This window comes from Ranitomeya imitator, chromosome 1 (assembly GCF_032444005.1).
Source record: "Ranitomeya imitator isolate aRanImi1 chromosome 1, aRanImi1.pri, whole genome shotgun sequence".
Lineage (NCBI taxonomy): Eukaryota > Metazoa > Chordata > Amphibia > Anura > Dendrobatidae > Ranitomeya > Ranitomeya imitator.
The window spans coordinates 129,170,837-129,196,401 of record NC_091282.1 but is presented as its reverse complement, the minus strand read 5'-3'; the positions used below and the strand labels follow the sequence as shown (position 1 = coordinate 129,196,401).

The 25,565-nt window shown below is 51.9% G+C and overlaps 1 protein-coding gene across 6 annotated transcripts in view; it reads right to left on the bottom strand.

The window, feature by feature from the left end:
* PPIH (peptidylprolyl isomerase H) overlaps positions 1 to 25,565 on the bottom strand; it is an 82,851-nt gene that overhangs the window by 35,889 nt on the left and 21,397 nt on the right. For all 6 annotated transcript variants that reach the window (XR_011318312.1, XM_069750803.1, XM_069750766.1 and 3 more), the window contains exons 5-6: positions 18,014 to 18,056; positions 8,143 to 8,235 (exon numbers count right to left, since the gene is read on the bottom strand). Coding sequence is in view for 5 of the 6 variants with exons in the window: in XM_069750803.1 (XP_069606904.1) it covers positions 8,143 to 8,235; positions 18,014 to 18,056 (136 nt within the window). In the remaining variant the exon portion in view is untranslated. The remainder of the gene's footprint in view (positions 1 to 8,142; positions 8,236 to 18,013; positions 18,057 to 25,565) is intronic.

The window sequence follows — 25,565 nt, the reverse complement described above, 5'->3', positions numbered from 1 at the left end:
TCTCAGGAGGGGGCACTCTATGCTTGACCCGGTAAGCTTCCAAAATTGCCGTTCTGATCGAGCGAGCAATAGTCGCCTTGGAAGACGGCAGGCCTCTACGCACGCCATCAGGGATGGCGAAAGGAGAATCCATCTTTCGGAAAGCGGCCGTGCTAGCCAGGGAGATCCTCACTGCCCTGACGGGGTCCAGCCTGTACAACGATCACTCCAGAGGAAGAGTCGGAGCTGGACACAAGGAAGGTAGAACGATGTCCTCGTTGAGGTGGAAAGATGAAAACCACCTCGTGAAAGGAAGGAAGGCGGAGGCCTGGGACCACCTTGTCCTGGTGGAAAAACAAGAAAGGAGGTCGGCAAGAAATGGCAGCCAACTCAAAAACGCGGCGGATCGAAGAGATGGACCTGAGAAAAGCCACCTTCCGAGATAGAACTGACAGGGAAAAACTCCCTCAGAGGCTCAAAGGGGGGAACCCCTAAGAACAACCAGCACAACCTTTAAATCCCATGAATCCACAGAGGCCCTGTACGGAGGGACAGTATGGGCTACTCCTTGAAGGAAGGTCTTAACCTGTGGCTGAGAAGATAACGTCTTCTTAAAGGGAAGAAGAGCGCAGGAACCTGGCCCTTTCTGGAACTGAGAGCGAAGCCGGAATCCAGTCCTGCCTGAAGGAAAACCAAATGGAAGGCAGGGAGAGGACATAGGTGAAAAGCGGTTGGACTCGCATCAACGAAAGTAAACCTTCCAGGTACGATAGTAGATCCTGGAAGAAGACGAAGGCTTCCTAGCCTGGATTATAGCGTGACCCATCCGGGCCGAAAGACCGGACGCTCTTAGAACTGTGGAGTCTACAGCCACGCCGTTAAACTGAGCGACCGATAATTCGGGTGGCAGATCGGACCCTGAGACAGCAGATCGGGTCTGTTTGGAAGGCACCAGGGGTGTCCGCGAGAAGAGTGACGATGTCCGCAAACCAAGACCTCCTGGGCCAATCTAGGACGATCAGAATGACCGGCACCCATCCCGCCTTGATCTTTTTCGACAGCTTGGAAAGCAAGGGAAAGGGGTGGGAACCGAAAGGGGAGTACGAACTGCAACCAAGGAATGGCCAGAGTGTCAACACCACTGTGAGAGGATCGCGGGACCTTGGGCCGACCCGAGGGACCTTCCTATTCAATCGGGACACCATGAGGTCCACATCTGGAGTCCCCCATCGAAGAGCAATCCGATAGGAAACCTCCTGAAGTACCAGTCCCCTGCCACAAGGCCCTCGCGGCCGAGGAAGTCGGCGGCCTAAATGTCCACGCTGGGGACATGCACTGCGGAGCTCACCAGGACCGTTGCCTCTGTCCAAAGGAGGATCCTGGAATCTCGGCCGAGGCCAGAGAACGCTGAGTCCACCCCTGGTGGTAGACATATGCCACTGCTGTGTCATTGTCTGTCTGGATTCAAATTGGCAGGCTGCTGAGAATCCTTACCCAATAGAGGAAAGACAGAAAGATGATCCGGAATTCGAGGACATTGATCGGCAAAGAGGACTCCTGCGCCGACCAACAACCCTGAAAAGAACAGGTGACAAAGCCCCGCGCCTCCGCCGAGCGGGCTGGCGTCCGTCGTCACCACCTGCCAGGGAACTGGGATAAGAGAAGTGACCTCGGCCACCAGTCGAGGAACCGTTTGACCCGGGAGAAAACCGGATCGGACGATGCAGGGAGAAGACAGACCTGTCCCCCTGTGATAGAATAGCCTGCTGAAGAAGTCTTGAATGTAACTGGTGAAGGGAAAATTGCTTCCGATGTTGCAACCAACCTCCTTAGGACCATTAATGCCCATCAGAAAGGAGGGGAGCCGAAAACCCTGGAGCAAGCGAACTTCCTGACAAAGGAGGGATATCCTGTCTTCGGGAAGGAAGACTCTGGCCGACAAGTGTCGAAGAACATGCCCGGAGATACGAGGCGCTGAACAAGACGGAACTTCTTCCTGTTGACGAGCCACCTGCAACGGCTAGAGTGTCGGGAAAGATGGATAGACTTTCGGGAGCCTGAAACCGAAATTCCTGAGCCTCCATGGAAGCGATTACTGAACGAGGGAATATCATCCTGAAGTGTCTCCAACGACACCTCCTATTCAGCAAATTGAGATCCGGACTGGGACGAACCTTGTCGTCCTCTGTCAGTACAAAAAGCTTCGAAGAGAAGCCTGTGAACCGTTGAACCGTTCCTGTTCTGGGACGGGAACGATTACCCCGGATCTAAGGAGGGAAACAATGGCTGTAAAGAAACCCGGGACTAGAGCGGGGTCTTGGAGGTTGGGATTCGAAGAAAACGATCCCAGGGCCATGAAATGAAGATTTTGTATCTAGAGTATACAAGTGCCCTGGCCCATGCGTCATCTACTGAGGAGACCCAGACGTCCCTGAGGAACAGGAGAAACGGGCTAGAGTCTAGTCGTCGGTCATGCCTAGGTGGAACTTCCAGTCCTGGACCTGGAGAAACCACCTTAGGAGTAGCGGGAACGCCAGGAAGGAGTGAGTCGAAGAATACCTTCGTCTCTTAACGTGCCTGTGGCCTCTGTTGCAAAAAGGAATCTGATGCCGCAAAACGACGAAAAAAAGGCCGAAAAGGACCGAAGTTGCCGCCTAAGAATAGAACTGGTGCCGCCAGTGGCGTCCTTAATAATTTGGTCCAGCTTGGAACCAAAAAGACGTGATCCTTGAAAAAGGCAGGCTCGTAAGGGACTTCTTTGATGACTCTTGAGCCAAACAGAACGACGGCTGACAACAACATTACTGGGTGTCTGAGCGGCAGAAGACGAGACGTCCAGAGAACAAATTATTCCCTGGCGAGAGTAATCTGGGTGGTAACTTCCGCCAGCCAGTCTGGTGGAGCTCCGGCTTGAATGCCCCAACGGGGTTGTTTTAGCCCCTTCGGATACCGACTTCGAAACCCAAGTGCAAGCGAAAACCGGGCATAGGGATGATGCGGCAGGTTCGAGAGCCGAATTCACAAGGATTCCATGATCCTATCGATGGAATCTGTCAGAGTCGCCCCACCGGACAGTGTGAGGACTGTGTTGGTGGCAAGTCTAGCAGCCGGCGGATCCACAGGGGGAGAGGTCGTTCTCCATCGCCTCTCATTCCGGTTGGCGATGAGATCCGGAGGAAAGAGATAAGAGACTCCAAGACGCTTTCCTCTTTGAGAACGTCTGGTTGAATTCGCTCTTTCTCTGGCCAGAAGCTCCTCGATTCAGGATGAGGAGCGAATCCCTTGGGAGGTAGTTTAGACCGTCTAAACGAAACCGCCTGATCTGCGGGTTTCGTAGAGGCATCTTTGTTGCCACAGGTCAGATTGGACGCTCCAATGAGGCTTTGAACCATATCCCTCATGTTAAGATATGGTTCGACTCCGGCCCCAAAATATCCTCCTAAGGCACATCAGAGAAAGCCTCGCCTGACTCCGGGAGGAGGATAAGGGGGAACTCGACCACAGAAGGACCGTGGGGCGAGATGGACCGAGAAGAGAACTCAGACTGGCGTTCCCGTCTGAATCTTTCGCGGCCTGTATTGGAAGACTCGGACAGAGCTTCTTGCGACCCGCTGGCTACTACGGAAGGCTGTAGGGGCAACCGATCGAGCACGGACACAAGGGTCTGGGACACCCGTGTGAGATCCGCTACTGATAGAGACAGAGGGGAGGCCCAGCCTGGGGTGGGGACTTCGCTCTGAGGCAGAGCAGCAGGGGGGCAGGGGGGGAACAAAATGTGGGTTGCTGCAGGCCTGCCTGAGGGGAGCTTGTGGTTACAAAGCAAACCCTGAAAGTGTTTCACTTAGACGCAGGAAAAGGCAGGAGGCCGGGAGCGACCTCCCTTAAAATTAGACCGAACGGGCCCTTGAGGGAAATGTCAGAAGATTAGGGGTTTGAGTCAAACTGCGGTGCAGAGGTACTCACGGCAGGCGCTGCGGTGTCTGGAAGATGCTCCTCAGGAAGGATAGCCCCTAGGAGAACAGGTAGACACATCTGGGGCACTCTTGTCCGGAACTTACTGCAGGTCTGAAGAACAGCAGTGGAACAGAAAGAAGGAGCTGCTGCCCTGCGGCCTCTGGTGCAATCCGCGCAGATGATGTGCTGTGCCCCCAGGTGAAAATGTGGGCAGGTTGGAATCTCCTGCCCTGTGCTCAGCAGCGACGTGAAGGAAGGGGCGGAGACAGCCCCGATGGCACCGGTGGGCGGAGATTGCAGGGCACAGTTTGTCGGGCGGGAGAAAGCCCGCCCGAAGAAAGCAGAAGTGGAGGAGCGCGGTACCGGAAGTAAGTCCCGGCGAAAGCCGGGACCTAAATTAGAGGCCGGTGCCGCTGGAAAAGAGGCTGCGGCCCCGGAACAGTGCGCCGCAGAGCAGCGCGGCAGCCTGCCAGGACCGCAGGGAGAAACGGTATAGTCGGGATGCGGCGCCGAAGTAGGCCCCGGCAGAAGCCGGGACCTAAAGTAGAGGCCGGCGCCGCTGGAAAAGAGACCGCGGCCCCGGAACAGTGCGCCACAGAGCAGCGTGGCAGCCTGCCAGCACCGCAGGGAGAACGGGACGCGGCGCCGAAGTAGGCCCCGGCGAAGCCGGGACCCAAATTAGAGGCAGCCGCTGCCGGAAAGGGGATCGCGGCGCCGAAGCCCGCAGGGCGGCCGCAGGGGGGGTGCCGGCGTCACCAGAAAAATGACATTGCACTGCGGCCCGATGAAGGGGATAGCCCGTAGTGCAGAGCCACTGCTCGTCTTGGTGCCCCTAGGATCCCTTTTAAAATAAAATCAGCGCCGCCATAGAAGATAGTGCAGCGTATTTAGGGACTACTACTCCCCCACACTGTGAGAGAGTAAGGGGAAGATCTGGAAATTTAGGGGAAATACTCACCTAAACATCCCACGCAGTTACTAACCTGAAGGGATTGAGACGTCCACGGAGCTGTGATGGACGTCCTCGTCTCCTCCAACCGACAGGCTCTGGTGGGCGAGTGGGTGGGGGACAGAGCCAGGACCGGACTTCTAAGCACGCTTGTGTGCTAGGATCTTGGTCCTGGAGAGGGATCTATGAGGATACGGGGTGGCAGTACACGCCGTACTCATAGTTCGTATTGTGGGACTACAGGTGTGACTGTTCACCCTGTATCCCTCCGGAAAAATCTGAAAAGAAACGACGCACATTGAGGTAGATAAGGAGCTAATGAAAGACCCGTGTCCACCTCCTACTGACACTAAGCTAAACTGAATATCCTACTTCCTGTCGGTGGGGTGTACACTGCAGAGGAGGAGCTAACTTTTTTTATTTGCATAGTGTCAGCCTCCTAGTGGCAGCAGCATACACCCATGGTTCCTGTGTCCCCCAATGAAAGGCGATAGAGAAATTATTTTTGCAGTTGGGCTTCTTTAATCAAAAAAATTAAAAAATTAAACCATTTTCCACCTACAGCTTCTGTGTTACACTGTCTATTGCTGTCTGCAGAATGAATTAACTGAGAATCCGTCAGTGAGCTCGTCAGCTGAGTTCCTAACTCTTTTATCTGTCTTTTTCTGAGCTCCTCTCGGCTGTTGTGTGACCAAATGAAAGTGTAATCTTCAGAGGATGTAAAAGTCAAACGGTGCAACATTTCTAATGACACCCACTTGCAAAAATGATTTCTAGCATTGATTTCATGCATTTAAGCCTATGTTCACACGTTGCTTTTTTCTGCAGCCAAAACCTGATCTCTTGGCTGTAAAAAAGCTGCAGACAAAGCAGGTTTTACTGACTTTTTTGCAGCTTTTCTTGCTGCATATTTTCTGCGTTCTTCAGGATCCCAAAGTTTAGCTTTACTTCCATATACAAGAATGAACAATGCAAAGTGTTAGGGCACCAAGGCAAGACGTATGTGAAACCATAAAACATTTTTGTAAAAAAGTGCAAATTGATTTTTTCATAAACTCATATGAACTGTTTGATTCAGAACGGTCACTATTTTTAAGACCTAAAAATCTTTTTCCACAAAATGTTTTGTGGAAAAAGGCTTTTATAAAAATAGTGACTATTCTGAACAAAACAGTTCATATGAGTTCATGAAAAAATACATAATTACAAATGTAACAACAGCAGGGGGAGGTGAATTGGTTGGGAATAGTTTACCAAAGACATTGGCAGAGCATTATGTAGGGTGGACACCGTTTACTCTCACACCTTGGTTGGCCATTGAATTGCTCAGGCAATTGTTTACTTTTAAACACATCGCTAATTTAATTAAATAGTCCTAACTGACATTCTTAGGGGAGGACAACAAGACAGTATGGTTTAACCCCTTAACCACCGGAGCTCTTTTCGGTTTTGCGTTTTCGTTTTTTGCTCCTCTCCTTCCCAGAACCATAACTTTTTAATTTTTCCGTCAATATGGCCATGTGAGGGCTTATTTTTTGTGGGACGAGTTGTACTTTTGAACAACACCATTGGTTTTACCATGTGGTGTACTAGAAAATGGGAAAAAAATTTCAAGTGCGGTGAAATTGCAAAAAAAATTGCAATCCCACACTTGTTTTTTTTTACTAGTTTCACTAAATACCCGTAGCATCTCCATTTTTCGGGATCTTGGGTGATGGCTTATTGTTTGCGTGCCGAGCTGATGTTTTTAATGATATTTTGGTGCAGATACATTCTTTTGATCTTCCGTTATTGCATGTCGTGGCAACAAAAAAAAACGTAATTCTGGTGTTTGGAATTTTTTTCTCGCTACACCGTTTAGCGATCAGATTAATCCTTTTTTTTTTTATTGATAGATCGGGCGATTCTGAACTCGACGATACCAAATATGTGTAGGTTTAATTTTTTTTATTGATTTATTTTGAATGGGGCGAAAGGGGGGTGATTTAAACTTTTATATTTAAATTTTTTTCATATTTTCTAAAACTTTTTTTTTTTTTTTTTTTTACTTTTGCCATGCTTCAATAGCCTTCATGGGAGGCTAGAAGCTGGCATAGCCTGATCGGCTCTGCTACATAGAGGTGATGCTCAGAGTGCCCCTATGTAGCTGAATTACAGCATTGCTATGAGTGCCGGCCACAGGGTGGCGCTCACAGCAATTTGGCATCAACAACCATAGAGGTCTAAAGGAGACCTCTGGTTGTTATGCCAATACACCGATGACCCATGATCATGTGATGGGGGTCACCGATGTGCACATTTCCGGCCGGATGGCCGCAAGCATTTGTTAAATGCCGCTGTATGCGTTTGACAGCGGCATTTAAGTAGTTAATAGGCGCGAGTGGATCACGATTCGACCCACAGCTATTGAGGGCACATGTCAGCTGTACAAAACAGCTGACATGTCCCGGCTTTGATGCGGGCTCACCGCTGGAGCCTGATCAAAGCTGGGGATCTGACCTCGGATGTACCATTTCACCCGATGGCAGAAAGAGGTTAAACTTGGGTAAATCACAAAAATAAATGTGTTTTCCATCCTTCTGTGCCTGCTATTTTTCACTAAAAACGCACCAAAACTTGATGGAAACGTTTTTTGCTACTATGCTGAAACAAGTGACATGCTGCAGTTTTCAAACAAGAAGCCATTTTGTAATTCAGTCAGGAAAAAAAAAAAAAACGATATGTGCATGAAATTCTGAAATCGCATAGCTTTTGCTTGTACTGTAAAAAAAACCCAGCTTTTAATTTGAATAAAAAATGCAGCAAAAACGCAACATGTGAACATAGCCTTCTTATAAAAAAAAGTGATAATTGTGTAAAAAGGTGGACAACCCATTTTGAGACAATCCTGGATGAAGAGCTCTAGGAGGTCAACTGAAGTATTAACCCTTGCAATGACAGAGCAAGGAAAGCCTGCAGTGTTTAATAGGATGGTGAAGCAGTTCTACTAAGTGCAGGAGTTTGTGTAACCATGCTGCAATCTTCTGGCTCCTCTCTGTCGTAGTATCTCATGACAGGTAGTCCAGCCTTATAATACTGATGACAGATCCTATATACTAATATCAGGTCAGTAGGGTTTCCGACACCCAGCACCTGTTGTTAGCTCTCCATGCAGCCGGATGTAAGGATAGATCATCATTATCATAAGCTGGACGACCCCATTTAATATATTGTCAGTGGAAATACAAAGAATGTCACATACATGTAACTACAGGACTTACCATGGAAAGCAGGCCAGGAGCGGAGTGCTTCAGCTTAAAGTTCTCATCTGCAAATGGTCCTCTGTAAATACTTGCTAGTCCTGTGCCGTCTCCCTGCAGAGAGGTCATTATATAATTGTAAGTGCAGTAAAGCAAATGTGACGGCTTCCAGTGTCCAATATGGAGTTCTGCCCCAGCTTTCCAGATGCCCCAAGTGACATACACATTAGCGACCGTTCTGGGGCGGACATACCATTGGTGCAACCTGTGCAGCTGCACAGGGGCCCAAGAAGTAACCAAACTACCAAAGCAGGGCCCATATACTGCTCTCGCACAGGGGCCTTCTTCTGGAGGAGTCCCACATTGGGACTGTAATACATATTTACTCCCCTCTTCCTTTCTCCCGATACTTTGCCATAGCAAAATCTGAATGCAGTGAACACAGATGCATCTGCTGTGGCCCATGCTGGTAGAGTTATTTAACTCCTTAAGAGCTCAGAAAATTTAATTATTTTCCCCTCCGTGTTTTGCCAAGAGTCATAACATTTTTTTGTTTATTTTCCCCGTCCACATAGCCATATGAGGACTTGTTTATTTATTTTTCTTTACTGATGGTCAAGTTGTAGTTGTGAATGACATCAATCAATTTACCATATTATGTACTGAAAAACAGGAAAAAAAAAAAATCAAAAACTCCAAACACACACAATTCCAATTTGTTTTTACAACTCATTGTGGTAAATTCAATATCATCCTATAGGTCAGTGCGATATCAAAGGTTACACTGTTTTTTTTTAAAGGGATTCTGCCACCCCAAAAATGGCCTATAAGCCAAGCCCACCGGCATCAGGGGTTATCTACAGCATTCTGTAGTGCTGAAGATAAGCTCCAGATGTATCCTGAAAGATGAGAAAAACAAGTTATATTATACTCACCCAGGGGCGGTCCCGATGCGATTCGGTCCAATGAGCGTCGCAGTCCAGGTCCGGCGCCTCCTATCTTCATACGATGTCGTCCTCTTCTTTCCTTCCTGTTGCGGCTCCGGCGCAGGCGTACTTTATCTGTCCTGTTGAGGGCAAAGCAAAGTACTGCAGTGCGCAGGTGCTGGGCCTCTCTGACCTTTACGGCACCTGCGCACTGCAGTACTCTACGCTGCCCTCAACAGGACAGACAAAACAGGATTTTTGGTTGCTTACCGTAAAATCTGTCTCTTGAAGCCTCCATTGGGGGACACAGGAACCATGGGTGTATGCTGCTGCCACTAGGAGGCTGACACTATGCAAATAAAAAAGTTAGCTCCTCCTCTGCAGTGTACACCCCACCGACTGGCATTATACTCTTCAGTTAGTGAGAAAGCAGTAGGAGAAAAGAAAAAGGTTGAAAAACCATAACCACAAACTTGAGAACTGTAAACGTGAGAACAGTCATAGAACAGATAACAACAGAAACATTGGGAGGGAGCTGTGTCCCCCAATGGAGGCTTCAAGAAACAGATTTTACGGTAAGCAACCAAAAATCCTGTTTTCTTTATCGCCTCTCATTGGGGGACACAGGAACCATGGGACGTCCCAAAGCAGTCCCTAGGGCGGGAAAAAACAGACTTCCATCAGGCCAGAGGACTCACTACTGCCGCCTGCAGGATCCTTCTGCCTAGGCCGGCGTCCGTCGAAGTGTAGGTATGGACCTTGTAAAACTTGGCGAACGTGTGGATGGAAGACCAAGTTGCCGCTTTGCAAAGCTGTAGGGCGGAAGCCCTGTGGTGCACCGCCCAGGAGGCGCCGACTGCCCGGGTAGAGTGAGCCTTAATCCCAGGAGGGGGCACTCTGTTCTTGACCCGGTAAGCCTCCAAAATTGCCATTCTGATCCAGCGAGCAATAGTCGCTTTAGAAGCGGTTGGCCTCTGCTCGTGCCATCAGGAATGACGAAAAAAGAATCCGTCTTCCGGAAAGTGGACGTTCTGTCCAGATAGATCCTCACTGCCCTGACGAGGTCCAGCTTGTTCAACGATCGCTCCAGAGGATGAGTCGGAGCTGAACAAAAGGAAGGTAGAACAATGTAGAACAATGTCCTCGTTGAGGTGGAAGGTGGAAACCACCTTAGGAAGAAAAGAAGGTGGAGGCCGGAAGACCACCTTGTCCTGGTGAATGACCAAAAAACGGAGGACGGCAAGACAGGGCCGCCAACTCGGAAACGCGGCGAATAGACGTGATGGCCACAAGAAAGGTCACCTTCCAAGATAGAACAGATAGAGGAATCTCCCTAAGAGGTTCAAAGGGGGAAACCCTCAGAACGTCCAGTACCAGGTTTAAGTCCCATGCGTCCACAGGGGCTCTGTACGGTGGAACAGCGTGGGCTACTCCTTGAAAGAAGGTCTTAACCTGTGGCCGAGAGGCCAAGCTCTTCTGAAAGAGGATGGCAAGCGCAGAAACCTGGCCCTTTAGGGAGCTAAGAGCCAGGCCCGAATCCAGTCCTGCCTGAAGGAAGGCCAAAAGAGAAGGCAGGGAAAAAACCATAGGCGGAACGCGGTTGGATTCGCACCAACGGAAGTAAGCCTTCCAGGTACGGTAGTAGATCCTGGGAGACGAAGGCTTCCGAGCCTGAATCACGGTGTGAATCACCCGGTCCGAAAGGCCGGACGCTCTTAGAACCGCGGTCTCAACAGCCACGCCGTTAAACTGAGCGACCGAGAATTCGGGTGGCAGATCGGACCCTGGGACAGCAGATCGGGCCTGTCTGGAAGGCGCCAGGGAGCGTCCGCAAGAAGGTTGACGAGCTCCGCGAACCAAGCTCTCCTGGGCCAATCCGGGGCGATCAGGATGACCGCCACCCCTTCCGCTTTGATCTTCTTCAACAGTTTGGGAAGTAATGGAAGGGGTGGGAACAGGTAGGGCAGCTCGAACTGTGACCAAGGAATGGCCAGAGCCTCGACGCCCACTGCGAGAGGATCGCGGGACCTGGAGACGAACTGCAGAACCTTCCTGTTGATTCGAGACGCCGTGAGGTCCACGTCCGGAGTGCCCCATCGAAGACAAATCTGATGGAAGACCTCCGGATGCAAGGACCATTCCCCTGCCGCGAGGCCCTCGCGGCTGAGGAAGTCGGTGGCCCAGTTGTCCACGCCGGGGATATGCACCGCGGATATCACCGGAACCGTTGCCTCTGCCCAGAGGAGGATCTTGGATACCTTGGCAAGGGCCAAGGAGCTCCGAGTCCCCCCCTGATGGTTGACATATGCCACAGCCGTGGCGTTGTCCGTCTGGATCCGGACTGGCAGGCCCCTGATGATCCTTACCCAGTGGCGGAGGGACAGAAAGATGGCCCGAATTTCGAGGACATTGATTGGCAGAGATGACTCCTGCGACGATCAACGGCCCTGAACCGTCAGGTGGCGAAAAAACCGCACCCCAGCCGAACAGGCTGGCGTCCGTTGTCACTACCTGCCAGAGAACTGGAAGGAAGGACCTGCCCTGGGAGATGAGAGGTGACGTCAGCCACCAGTTGAGGGACCGCTTGACCCAAGAAGAGAGTCTGATCGGCCGATCCAGGGAGAAGACAGAATGGCTTGCTGAAGGGGTCGCGAATGAAATTGGGCGAAGGGAATCGCTTCCAATGTAGCTACCATGCTTCCCAGAACCTTCATGGCCGATCGGAGGGAGGGAGGCCGAGGACCCTGGAGCAAGCGTATGTCCCGACAAAGAGTGGATCTCTTGTCTTTGGGAAGGAAGACTCTGGTCTGACGAGTGTCGAAAAGCATGCCCAGAAAGATGATGCGCTGAGAGGGAATAAAGGCAGGACTTCTTCCGGTTGACCAGCCACTCGAAACGGGCTAAGGTGTCGAGAACAATGGACAGGCTTACGTGAGCCTGAGCAAAGGACAGAGCCTTGATGAGGATGTCGTTGAGGTATGGAAATAGGACCAAGCCTCTGACTCTCAAGATGGCCATCAGCGCCGCCATGATCTTCGTGAACACCCTTGGCGCGGTTGCGAGACCGAACAGCAGGGCGACGAATTGAAAGTGTTCTCGTTGCACTGCGAAGCACAGGAAACGGTGATGTCCGGGAAATATCGGGACATGGAGGTAGGCGTCCTGGATATCTATTGAGCATAGAAATTCCTGGGCCTCCCTGGAAGCAATTACCGAACGAAGGGATTCCATCCTGAAGTGTCTCAGGCGAACTCTCCTGTACAGCAATTTGAGGTCTAGAATGGGGCGAACCTTGCCGTCTTTTTTCGGTACCACAAAAAGGTTCGAGTAGAAACCCGAGAACCGTTCTTTCTCTAGGATGGGAACGATTACCCCGGATTTGAGCAGAGAAGCGATGGCTGCAAAGAAGCCCGGAACTAGAGCGGGATCTCCTGGAGGACGGGATTGGAAGAAACGATCCCTGGGTCGGGAGGCGAACTCTATCTTGTATCCAGAGGATACAACTTCCCTGACCCATGCGTCCTCTACTGCGGAATTCCAGACGTCCCTGAAAAGGAGAAGACGGCCACCCAACCTGGGAGTTAGGCTGGAGTCTTGTCGAGAGTCATGCCGAGGTGGATCTTCCGGTCCTGGGCCTGGAGGATCTACCCTGGGAATAGCGAGGACGCCAGGACGGAGTGGGCCTAAAGGACACCGCCTTCTTCTCCTGACGTGCCTGTGGCCTCTGTTGCTGCTGGGAAAAGGAGTTTGATGCAGCGAAGCGACGAAAGGGCCGAAAAGAGCGAAACTGCCGTCTAGGATGAGGGCGACGAGGCTTAGCCTGGGGGAGAAGAGAACTTGTACCCCCGGTGGCGTCCTTAATGATTTGATCCAGCTGGGAACCACAGAGACGAGAGCCCTGGAAGGGCAGACTAGTGAGGGACTTTTTAGAAGATAAGTCCGCCTGCCAGGCCTTGAGCCAAACGGTGCAGCGGATGGCAACGGCATTGCTGGAAGCCTGAGCCGCACAAGACGCGACATCCAGGGAGGCAGAGACCAGGTATTCACCAGCGTGGGAAATCTGGTTGGCAAGCTCCGCTAGTTGCACGGGAGGCGCCCCGTCCAGGATACCTCGACGGAGCCCTTTGGCCCATATGGAGATGGATTTAGAAACCCAAGTGGAAGCAAAGGCTGGGCACAAAGCCGCTGCAGCCGCGTCAAAAGCTGACTTCGCCAAGGATTCTATAGCCCTATCGTTAGAGTCCTTCAGAGATGCTCCGCCGGACAGAGGAAGCACCGTGTTGGTGGACAGCCTGGACACAGGTGGATCCACCGAGGGAGAGACCGTCTAATTGGCGGTAAGTTCTGGAGAAAAGGGATATAGCACACCCAGGCGTTTTCCCCTCTGAAAACGCCTAGTGGGGTTCTCTCTCTCTCTGGACATGATCTCCTCAAATTCAGGATGAGGAGCAAAAAACTTGGAAGGTGGTCTGGCCCGTCTAAAGAAACCGCCTGATCTGCGGGTTCCGTAGAGGGATCTTTTATGCCACAGGATTGGTTTACAGCCCCAATGAGATTCTGGACCATCTCCCTCTTGGTGGCGATTTGGTTAGAATCCAGCTCCGAAATATCCTCCGAGGGTGCATCAGAGAATGCCTCGCCTGACTCAGGGGAGGAGGGTCGAGGGGACGCCGACCGCAGGGGAGGGCCGTGTGGCGAGATGGAGCGAGAAGAGGACTCAGACCGACGTTCCTGTCTGGACCTTTTGTGGCTTATCAAGGAGGGCTCGGGTGGCGGTTCCTGCGACCCGCTGGCCACTGCAGGGGTCTGCAGGGGTAAACGATCCAGCGCGGCCACCAGGGTTTGGGACACCCGTGTTAAATCGGCCACCGATTGTGACAGAGAGGAGGCCCAGCCTGGGATGGGGGGGGGGGATCACTCTCGGGCGGAACAGCCGGGGGATTGACACAGCGGGGAGGACTGACCTGAGGGAAGCTTGCTGTTACAGGACGAACATGCAAAGTACGTGACTAAGAGATCCCTGAAGAAATGCCAGCGGGTTAGGGGCAGGGGAGGGTGTCAGTCTGCAGTGCAGAGCTACTCACGGTAGATGAGAAAGGAATTCAGAGAGCTGTCCGGCTTGATGAATGGACCTCCGGCAAAGGTAGTCCCTCTAGCAGGGGATGTGGGCTTCTGCTGCAGTCTGATCAGAGGAAGCTGACCGCTGAGAAATGCGACAGGTGCAGAGGAACCTCGTGTTCCAAGATGGCGCCGGTGGGTGGGGAAAAGGGCGGGACCTGTGCCCCTGTCCCAGAGAGGTTGTCGGGCGGGAGAAAAGCCCGCCCGACGAAGAGGAGAAGGGGGCGGAGTCCGGCACCGGAAGTAGGCCCCGGCCGAAGCCGGGGCCTAAAATAGAGCTAGGTGCCGGAAAAGGCCGCGGCGACTGAGGGAGGGATCGGGGCGGCAGCTGAGACGCCGCACACCGCAGCAGGCACAAAGCGGTGTGGCGGCCTGCAAGCCGCCGCGCCAAAAAACGGGCTGGACGGCCGCATACAGCGGCCTGGGAAAAGTAGCTGCAGGGACCGCAGCGGTGCGGCGGCTGTTTAGCAGAGCCGCCGCACTGAAGAAAATAATGAACGGCCGCTTGCAGCGGCCGGAGCCGGGCAGCCGCAAGCAGTGTGGCAGACCGAGAGGGCCGCACTGATGGCAAGGACGCCGCTGAGAGCGGCAGGACCAGCTGTGCAGCGGCTAGTGGTAAAGAAGCCGCGCCGGCACAGGGGCAAGGCGGCCGCGGCCAAAGAAGCAGTGCGGCGGCTGAAAGAAATGGGCCCAGCTCCAGAAAGGAGGTAAGGTGACCTGTACATGAAAACCCCTAAATAAGGCACTCCTTTGTGAATTTGTGGGATGGGTATCACAGTGGATCGTTAGGTAATATACTCACCTTAGACATCCCACGCCGGTACTAACCTGGAAGGTATCAGACGTCCAGGGGCTGATGGACGTCCTCGTCTCCGCGACCGACAGGCTCTGGTGGGCGAGTGGGTGGGGGACGGATGCAGGACCGGACTTCTGAGCACGCTTGTGTGCTAGGATCTTGGTCCTGCTGAGGGATCTATGAGGATACGGGGTGGCAGTACACACCGTACTCATAGTCCGCATTGTGGGACTACAGGTGTGACTGCTCACCCTGTATCCCTCCGGAAACCTGAAAGGAAACGACGCACATTGAGGTAGATAAGGGTCTAATGAAAGACCCGTGTCCACCTCCTACTGACACTAAGCTAAACTGAAGAGTATAATGCCAGTCGGTGGGGTGTACACTGCAGAGGAGGAGCTAACTTTTTTATTTGCATAGTGTCAGCCTCCTAGTGGCAGCAGCATACACCCATGGTTCCTGTGTCCCCCAATGAGAGGCGATAAAGAAAGTACGCCTGCCCCGGGCCGCAACAGAAGCAAGGAGGATGACGACGCCCGACCCGGAACTGTGATGCCCACCGGGACCGCCCCTGGGTGAGTATAATCTAACCTCTTTTTCTCATCTTTCAGGATACATTGGGGACTTATCTACAGCGTTACAGGAATGGTGTAGATAAGCCCCTAATGGCAGTGGCCTTAGCTTATAGGCGTAAAATGGGGTGACAGATTCCCTATAAATACTTTACAGCAGGGGTAGGGAACTTTTTTTCTGCCAGGGGCCATTTGGATTATCACTCGGGGGCGGTACAAAATTATCAACTTGAAATTTATCCTGCTATATATGGTCAAACATTTAATTAACTCCCCTAATGTGATGGCTGGAGCTGCTTCTATTTGATGCAGCTGAGATGTTAGGTGGAATGCAGATGTTGCTACTCACAACTGCTTTTCCAGATTAGCGTCGGTCTGCAGCGCAGGTGACTATTTGCAATGAATTTTGAAAAGATCTCGCAACAAACAGGGGGAAATTCATCACTGCTTATGTTACATTTATAGAACTCAAGTAGTGGGAGGTTTGCCGTATATACATCACGTAGGAGACTCAGACTGCTGTATATACATCACATGGGAGAAATTGAGGCTGCTGTATATACACATCACATGGGAGGGTCTGGGGGCCTACATGCAACCCAGGTGGGTCTTGGGGGCCTACATGCAACCCAGGTGGGTCTTGGGGGCCTACATGCAACCCAGGTGGGTCTTGGGGGCCTACATGCAACCCAGGTGGGTCTTGGGGGGCCTACATGCAACCCAGGTGGGTCTTGGGGGGCCTACATGCAACCCAGGTGGGTCTGGAGGCCTAAATGAAACCCAGGAGGGTCTGGGAGCCTACATGCAACCCAGGAGGGTCTGGGAGCCTACATGCAACCCAGGAGGGTCTGGGGGCCTACACGCAACCCAGGAGACATTCCCCTTGAGAAAGCACGCTCGTAGGGGCGTTCACGGTGGCGTCTAGGATTCCATACATCAGATCATGGGTAAGCACTGACTTCTCAGCAATACCATCTGCATGACCCAATTGGACTATAATGAGATTTATTACAGATCTATTTATTAATTTTAATTTGGTATCTGTATTTCCCAAGATGAATTGATTGAAGCCAATATGGTATAGATCAAATTTATCATAGATTTATTTATAAAATGTTCATCTGGTAATCATAATGAATTGAGTTGATCTGATGTGGCACTTTTCCTTATATTATATTTTTTGAGTCGCCACCCTCTTTCTTATACTTGAAGAATCCTCTTTGTTACAGACCTCAGATATGTTTTTTGCTTGTATGTTATATGTTTTTATAATGAATGTTGAATAAAACCTTACTGATTTTATTCTCTTGTGTGAGTAGTTCATAGATACTCTGTATCCATACACAGGTGATAAACTACCCAGGAGGGTTTGGGTGCCTATATACAACAAAGGAGAGGCTGGGGCTTCTGCTGCTCTTGTCGTCGGTGGGACTGGAGTGTGCTGACTGCGCCTACAAAGAACGTCCTAACTTTACTCCACTGGTTCAATGGTGAATGCTGCGTGCAAACAGCATCAGTGGTAATTAAGTGGCCAGCAACATATGTATTTGCCGGCACGAGCACCGAGTCTACAGTGCCCATTTCTTGGTGTCCTCAATAGTGAGAAATACAGGCAAATATTTATTCATCATGTAATACCAAATTTATTTTGCAGCAGGACAACGTCTCCAAACATAAAGCCAATGTCTTTAAGAAGCATCTTCACGTAAAAGAAGAACAAGGAGTCCTGGAAGTGATGATACGGCCCCATAGAGGCCTGACCTCAGCATCATCCAGTCTGTCTGGGATTACAACAAGAGGCAGAAGTCCTTGCACAAGAGACATCCACAGAAGATCTGGGGATAGTTCTCCAAATTGTTGGGAACTTCCTCCCTGCCGAGATCTTTCAAAAACGGTTTGCAAGTGTACGTAGAAAAACTGATGAAGGCAAAGGGCAGTCACCAAATATTGATGTGATCTAGATTTCTCTTTTGTTCACTAACTTTCCATTTTCTTAATCAATATCAACACTTCTACACTTATTAAAGCATTCTAACTTTAAGCATTTTTGCACACCTGCCAAAAAATGTTGCACAGTACTCGCTATATACTGTATGTTATGGAGCATGAAGAGGCTAAGGTAGTCCTCTGGGAGTATGAAAGAGTGTCTTCCTTTCTTTCCAAGGAGCAGCCTATTGGCTCAGTCTTTTAGATAGGCAGACCCTTTATTGTACCGGTTAACCCCCAAAAAAGACACCTCTTTCGGGGCTTTTTCCCCCCTCTTCCCATTGAAGATACATAAACACTTGGCTGAGCCAAAAATGCGTGTAAATGGAAAAAAGACAGGAGAAAGCTGTCAGCCACAGGGTCATCTGAGGTGTATGGGCTCCTTCTGACAACCGCAAGTGCCACATGCAGTTATGGAGATTTTTTGGATCTTATCTTCTATTAAAGACTATAATATAATGCTATTTCTGAAATAATAATGTGAAAATACTTACATTAACAAAGTCTCCTCCTTGGATCATAAAGTCTTTTATTACCCTGCAGGAATGAAGATACAGAACAGGGAATAAACCGAGAAATGATAAGTCATAAATCAACAGGATCACATCTATGAAACCCACAGTAATGGAGGAACAGTAACCGCCTAGATGTGTTGTCCTGGTCACTATAGTTTTGATTCCTAGCACATCAAGATATAAAGTCAGATCAAATAAATCTTATTTTGGAGTAAGAGCCCCCAACACTGAGGGTAAAACACATACATTGCAATGGCGTGATAGCCACATATCCTAGTGACATAAAGGTTAGACAAGCCTCCCTGCACAACCTGCGGACCCTATGTAAAGGTACCGTTACACTAAACGACTTACCAACGATCACGACCAGCGATACGACCTGGCTGTGATCGTTGGTAAGTCGTTGTGTGGTCGCTGGGGAGCTGTCACACAGACAGCTCTCTCCAGCGACCAACGATCCGGGGAAAGACTTCGGCATCGTTGAAACTCTCTTCAATGATGCCGAAGTCCCCGGGTAACCAGGGTAAATATCGGGTTACTAAGTGCAGGGCCGCGCTTAGTAACCCGATATTTACCCTAGTTACCATTGTACAAGTAAAATAAAAAAACACTACATACTCACATTCCGATGTCTGTCACGTCCCCCGCCGTTAGCTTCCCGCACGGACTGTGTCAGCGCCGGCCGGAAAGCAGAGCACAGCAGTGACGTCACCGCTGTGCTCTGCTTTACGGCCGGCACTGACAGTCACTGCGGGAAGCTGACGGCGAGGGACGTGACAGACATCGAAAAGTAAGTATGTAGTGTTTTTTTTTTTTTTACTTTTACAATGGTAACCAGGGTAAATATCAGGTTACCAAGCGCGGCCCTGCGCTTAGTAACCCGATATTTACCCTGGTTACAAGTGAACACATCGCTGGATCGGCGTCACACACGCCGATCCAGCGATGACAGCGGGTGATCAGCGACCAAAAAAAGGTCCTGATCATTCCCCAACGACCAACGATCTCCCAGCAGGGGCCTGATCGTTGGTCGATGTCACACATAACGAGATCGTTAGCGGGATCGTTGCTAAGTCACAAAAAGCGTGACGTTGCAACGATATCGTTAACAAAATCGTTATGTGTGAAGGTACCTTTAGCCGTCTGGCAGGAAGGGGTCTGGAGAAAGCAGAATCAGAAAACCTCTATAAAAGGGATTTCACTCATTACAAGTCAGGGTGCAATTCTGCACACAAGTTCTGCTAAATACTACAGATCAGATTTCTAAAGAAAATACATACAACAATTTGCTTGACCCCTCATGATTGCCATCTGCACTTGTCCATGAGTCATAACCTTGTCACCATAACTATTACTGGTCTTTAACCCCTTAATGACCGCCAATACGTCTTTTAACTGACCTGAGATATAAGAGAATAGTATCCCCATACAGGTGACAATCCAGCAGCTGTCAGCTGTGCACTATAGCTGACAACTTGCTGTAACAGCCACGATCAGTATTTGCACCATCTAAATCTGTTTAACCCCTTAGGTGCTGTCAATAGCGACTACATAATTATAAATGGTTAACAGAGCGTGGGGGCTTCTTCTTTGTCCCAATTGGTACCCTCATATCATGATTTTGTTGTCCTGATGTTTGCCATGGCAATTCATGGCCAAATAGCGGCTTTAGAGTCTGCCGGCTATAGTAATCTGTTTAGAAGTTAGAGACATTTAGGTGGTAAAAATACACATTTTCATTTCTGTCATACCACTTTGCATTAATTCCTGTAAAGCACCTGAAGGGTTAATAAACTACCTGACAGCAGTTTTCAATATGTCAGGGGGTGCTGTTTTTAAAATGGTATCACGTTTGTGGGTTTCCCAATATATGGGACCCCTAAAGTCACTTCAAACATGGATAAGTCCCTAAAAACAGGATTTTTGGTTGCTTACCGTAAAATCTGTTTCTTGAAGCCTCCATGGGGGACACAGGAACCATGGGTGTATGCTGCTGCCACTAGGAGGCTGACACTATGCAAATAAAAAAGTTAGCTCCTCCTCTGCAGTGTACACCCCACCGACTGGCATTATACTCTTCAGTTAGTGAGAAAGCAGTAGGAGAAAAGAACAAGGTTCAAAAACCATAACCACAAACTTGAGAACTGTAAACGTGAGAACAGTCATAAAACAGATAACAAACATTGGGAGGGAGCTGTGTCCCCCAATGGAGGCTTCAAGAAACAGATTTTACGGTAAGCAACCAAAAATCCTGTTTTCTTTATCGCCTCTCATTGGGGGACACAGGAACCATGGGACGTCCCAAAGCAGTCCCACGGGTGGGAAAGACAGACTTCCATCAGGTCAGAGGACTCACCACTGCCGCCTGCAAGATCCTTCTGCCTAGGCCGGCGTCCGCCGAAGCGTAGGTATGGACCTTGTAAAATTTGGCGAACGTGTGGATGGAAGACCAAGTTGCCGCTTTGCAAAGCTGTAGGGCGGAAGCCCTGTGGTGCACCGCCCAGGAGGCGCCGACTGCCCGGGTAGAGTGAGCCTTAATCCCAGGAGGGGGCACTCTGTTCTTGACCCGGTAAGCCTCCAAAATTGCCAATCTGATCCAGCGAGCAATAGTCGCTTTAGAAGCCGGTTGGCCTCTGCGCGTGCCATCAGGAATGACGAAAAAGGAATCCGTCTTCCGGAAAGTGGACGTTCTGTCCAGATAGATCCTCACTGCCCTGACGAGGTCCAGCTTGTTCAATGATCGCTCCAGAGGATGAGTCAGAACTGGACAAAAGGAAGGTAGAACGATGTCCTCGTTGAGGTGGAAGGTGGAAACCACCTTAGGAAGAAAGGAAGGTGGGAGCCGGAAGACCACCTTGTCCTGGTGAATGACCAAAAACGGAGGGCGGCAAGACAGGGCCGCCAACTCGGAAACGCGGCGAATAGACGTGATGGCCACAAGAAAGGTCACCTTCCAAGATAGAACTGATAGAGGAATCTCCCTAAGAGGTTCAAAGGGGGAAACCCTCAGAACGTCCAGTACCAGGTTTAAGTCCCATGCCTCCACAGGGGCCCTGTACGGCGGGACAGCATGGGCTACCCCTTGAAAGAAGGTCTTAACTTGTGGCCGAGAGGCCAAGGTCTTCTAAAAGAGGATGGAAAGCGCAGAGACCTGACCCTTCAGGGAGCTAAGCGCCAGGCCCGAATCCAGTCCTGCCTGAAGGAAGGCCAAAAGAGAAGGCAGGGAAAAAACCATAGGCGGAACGCGGTTGGACTCGCACCAACGGAAGTAAGCCTTCCAGGTGCGGTAGTAGATCCTGGAAGACGAAGGCTTCCGAGCCTGAATCATGGTGTGAATCACCCGGTCCGAGAGGCCGGACGCTCTTAAAACCGTGGTCTCAACAGCCACGCCGTTAAACTGAGCGACCGAGAATTCGGGTGGCAGATCGGACCCTGGGACAGCAGATCGGGCCTGTCTGGAAGGCGCCAGGGAGCGTCCGCGAGAAGGTTGACGAGCTCCGCGAACCAAGCTCTCCTGGGCCAATCCGGGGCGATCAGGATGACCGGCACCCCTTCCGCTTTGATCTTCTTCAACAGTTTGGGAAGTAATGGAAGGGGTGGGAACAGGTAGGGCAGCTCGAACTGTGACCAAGGAATGGCCAGAGCATCGACGTCCACTGAGAGAGGATCGCGGGACCTGGAGACGAACTGCGGAACCTTCCTGTTGATTCGAGACGCCGTGAGATCCACATCCGGAGTCCCCCATCGAAGGCAAATCTGATGGAAGACCTCCGGATGCAAGGACCATTCCCCTGCCGCGAGGCCCTCGCGGCTGAGGAAGTCGGCGGCCCAGTTGTCCACGCCGGGGATATGCACCGCGGATATCACCGGAACCGTTGCCTCTGCCCAAAGGAGGATCTTGGATACCTCGGCAAGGGCCAAGGAGCTCCGGGTCCCCCCCTGATGGTTGACATACGCCACAGCCGTGGCGTTGTCCGTCTGGATCCAGACTGGAAGGCCCCTGAGGATCCTTTCCCAGTGGCGGAGGGACAGAAAGATGGCCCGAATCTCGAGGACATTGATTGGCAGAGTTGACTCCTGCAACGACCAACGGCCCTGAACCGTCAGGTGGCGAAAAACCGCACCCCAGCCGATCAGGCTGGCGTCCGTTGTCACCACCTGCCAGTGAACTGGAAGGAAGGACCTGCCCTGGGAGATGAGAGGTGACGTCAGCCACCAGTTGAGGGACCGCTTGACCCGAGAAGAGAGCCTGATCGGCCGATCCAGGGAGAAGACAGACCTGTCCCACTGAGACAGAATGGCTTGCTGAAGGGGTCGCGAATGAAATTGGGCGAAGGGAATCGCTTCCAAGGTAGCCACCATCCTCCCCAAAACCTTCATGGCCGATCGGAGGGAGGGAGGCCGAGGACCCTGGAGCAAGCGTATGTCCCGACAAAGAGTGGATCTCTTGTCCTTGGGAAGGAAGACTCTGCTCTGACGAGTGTCGAAAAGCATGCCCAAAAAGATGATGCGCTGAGAAGGAATAAGGCAGGACTTCTTCCGGTTGACCAGCCACCCGAAACGGGCTAAGGTGTCGAGAACAATGGACAGGCTTTCGTGGGCCTGAGCAAAGAACGGAGCCTTGATGAGAATGTCGTCGAGGTATGGAAATAGGACCAGGCCTCTGACTCTCAATATTGCCATCAGCGCCGCCATGATCTTCGTGAACACCCTTGGAGCGGTTGCGAGACCGAACGGCAGGGCGACGAATTGAAAGTGTTCCTGTTGTACTGCGAAGCGCAGGAAACGGTGATGTCCGGGAAATACCGGGACATGGAGGTAGGCGTCCTGGATATCTATTGAGCATAGAAATTCCTGGGCCTCCATGGAAGCAATTACTGAACGAAGGGATTCCATCCTGAAGTGTCTCAGGCGAACTCTCCTGTTCAGCAATTTGAGGTCCAGAATGGGGCGAACCTTGCCGTCTTTTTTCGGTACCACAAAAAGGTTCGAGTAGAAACCCGTGAACCGTTCTTTCTCTGGGACGGGAACGATTACCCCGGATTTGAGCAGAGAAGCGATGGCTGCGAAGAAGCCCAGAACTAGAGCGGGATCTCTTGGAGGACGGGATTGGAAGAAACGATCCCTGGGTCGGGAGGCGAACTCTATTTTGTATCCCGAGGATACAACTTCCCTGACCCATGCGTCCTCTACTGCGGAAATCCAGACGTCCCTGAAGAAGAGAAGACGGCCGCCCAACCTGGGAGGTGGGCTGGGGTCTTGCCGAGAGTCATGCCGAGGTGGATCTTCCAGTCCTGGGCCTGGAGGATCTACCCTGGGAATAGCGAGGACGCCAGGACGGAGTGGGCCTAAAGGACACCGCCTTCTTCTCCTGACGTGCCTGTGGCCTCTGTTGCTGCTGGGAAAAGGAGTTTGACGCAGCGAAGCGACGAAAGGGCCGAAAAGAGCGAAACTGCCGTCTAGGAGGAGGGCGACGAGGCTTAGCCTGGGGGAGAAGAGAACTTGTACCCCCGGTGGCGTCCTTAATGATTTGATCCAGCTGGGAACCAAAGAAACGAGAGCCCTGGAAGGGCAGACTAGTGAGGGACTTTTTAGAAGATAAATCCGCCTGCCAGGCCTTGAGCCAAACGGTGCGGCGGATGGCAACGGCATTGCTGGAAGCCTGAGCCGCACAAGACGCGACATCCAGGGAGGCAGAGACCAGGTATTCACCGGCGTGGGAAATCTGGTTGGCAAGCTCCGCTAGTTGCATGGGAGGCGCCCCGTCCAGGATACCTCGACGGAGTTCTTTGGCCCATTTGGAGATGGATTTAGAAACCCAAGTGGAAGCAAAAGCTGGGCATATGGCCGCTGCAGCCGCTTCAAAAGCTGACTTCGCAAAGGATTCTATAGCCCTATCGTTAGAGTCCTTCAGAGATGCTCCGCCGGACAGAGGAAGCACCGTGCTGGTGGACAGCCTGGACACAGGTGGATCCACCGAGGGAGAGACCGTCCAATTGGCGGTAACTTCTGGAGAAAAGGGATATAGCACACCCAGGCGTTTTCCCCTCTGAAAACGCCTAGTGGGGTTCTCTCTCTCTCTGGACATGATTTCCTCGAATTCAGGATGAGGAGCAAAAAACTTGGAAGGTGGTTTGGCCCGTCTAAACGAAACCGCCTGATCTGCGGGTTCCGTAGAGGGATCCTTTATGCCACAAGATTGGTTTACTGCCACAATGAGATTCTGGACCATCTCCCTCATGGTGGCGATTTGGTTAGAATCCAGCTCCGAAATATCCTCCGAGGGCGCATCAGAGGGTGCCTCGCCTGACTCAGGGGAGGAGGGTCGAGGAGATGCCGACCGCAGGGGAGGGCCGAGTGGCGAGATGGAGCGCGAAGAGGACTCAGACCGACGTTCCTGTCTGGACCTTTTGTGGCTTATCAAGGAGGGCTCGGGCGGCGGTTCCTGCGACCCGCTGGCCACGGCAGGGGTCTGCAGGGGTAACCGATCCAGCGCGGACACCAGGGTTTGAGATACCCGTGTTAAATCCGCCACCGATTGTGACAGAGAGGCGGCCCAGCCTGGGATGGGGGGGGATCACTCTCGGGCGGGACAGCCGGGGGATCCTGGGCGGTGGGAACAATCGGGTTGCTGCAGGACTGACACAGCGGGGAGGACTGACCTGAGGGAAGTTTGCTGTTACAGGACGAACATGCAAAATAGGTGACCAGGGCAGAAGATGAAGAAGTCGGAGGACGAGAGCGGCCCCCTTTAGAGTTAGACATTTTGAAGAGGTCCCTGAAGAAAATGCCAGCAGGTTAGGGGACAGTGGGGCAGAGGAGGGTGTCAGTCTGCAGTGCAGAGCTACTCACGGCAGACGAAAAGCCCGGATACCAGGAGCTGCAGGAAGATGCTGTGGATCCCCGGCGCAGATGGCGTGCTGCGTCCCCGGACCGAGCGCTCTGCGAAGTTTCCCGGCGCAGGAGCGTGGCAGAATGAAGGAGACTCGTGCCCTAAGCGTCCAGCAGCGGCGTGGAGGAAGGGGCGGAGCCAGACGAGATGGCGCCGGTGGGAGGAGAATGCGGAGTTTGTCGGGCGGGAGAAAGCCCGCCCGATGATACCGGAAGTGGGCGAGCGCGTCACCGGAAGTAGGCCCCGGGGAAAGCCGGGGCCTAAATTAGAAGCCGGTGACCGCCGAAAAGGTGGTAATCGGCGGTGCGGCGCAAAAAACAGTGCGGGCGCCGCCCGGCTGATAGGCGCGGCAGCCGCCGCAGGAAAGGGGGGAGCGCCGTTGCTGGCGCCGGAAGTAGGCCCGGGAAGAGCCGGGGCCTGTATTAGAAGCCGGCGGCCGCTGGATAGGACCGCGGCCGCGCGTCACCTCCCAAGGTACGGCCGCCGGGGAAAACGGTGCGGCTGCCTGAAGGGGGCCGCGCCGCAAAGATTAAAAGGATGCGGCCGCAGGTAAGGCAGTGCGACTGCCTGTGAAAACGCGGCCGCGGTGGAAAACTGCGCAGTCGGTATCAAGGCCCCCAACGATAGGGAAGGAATGGG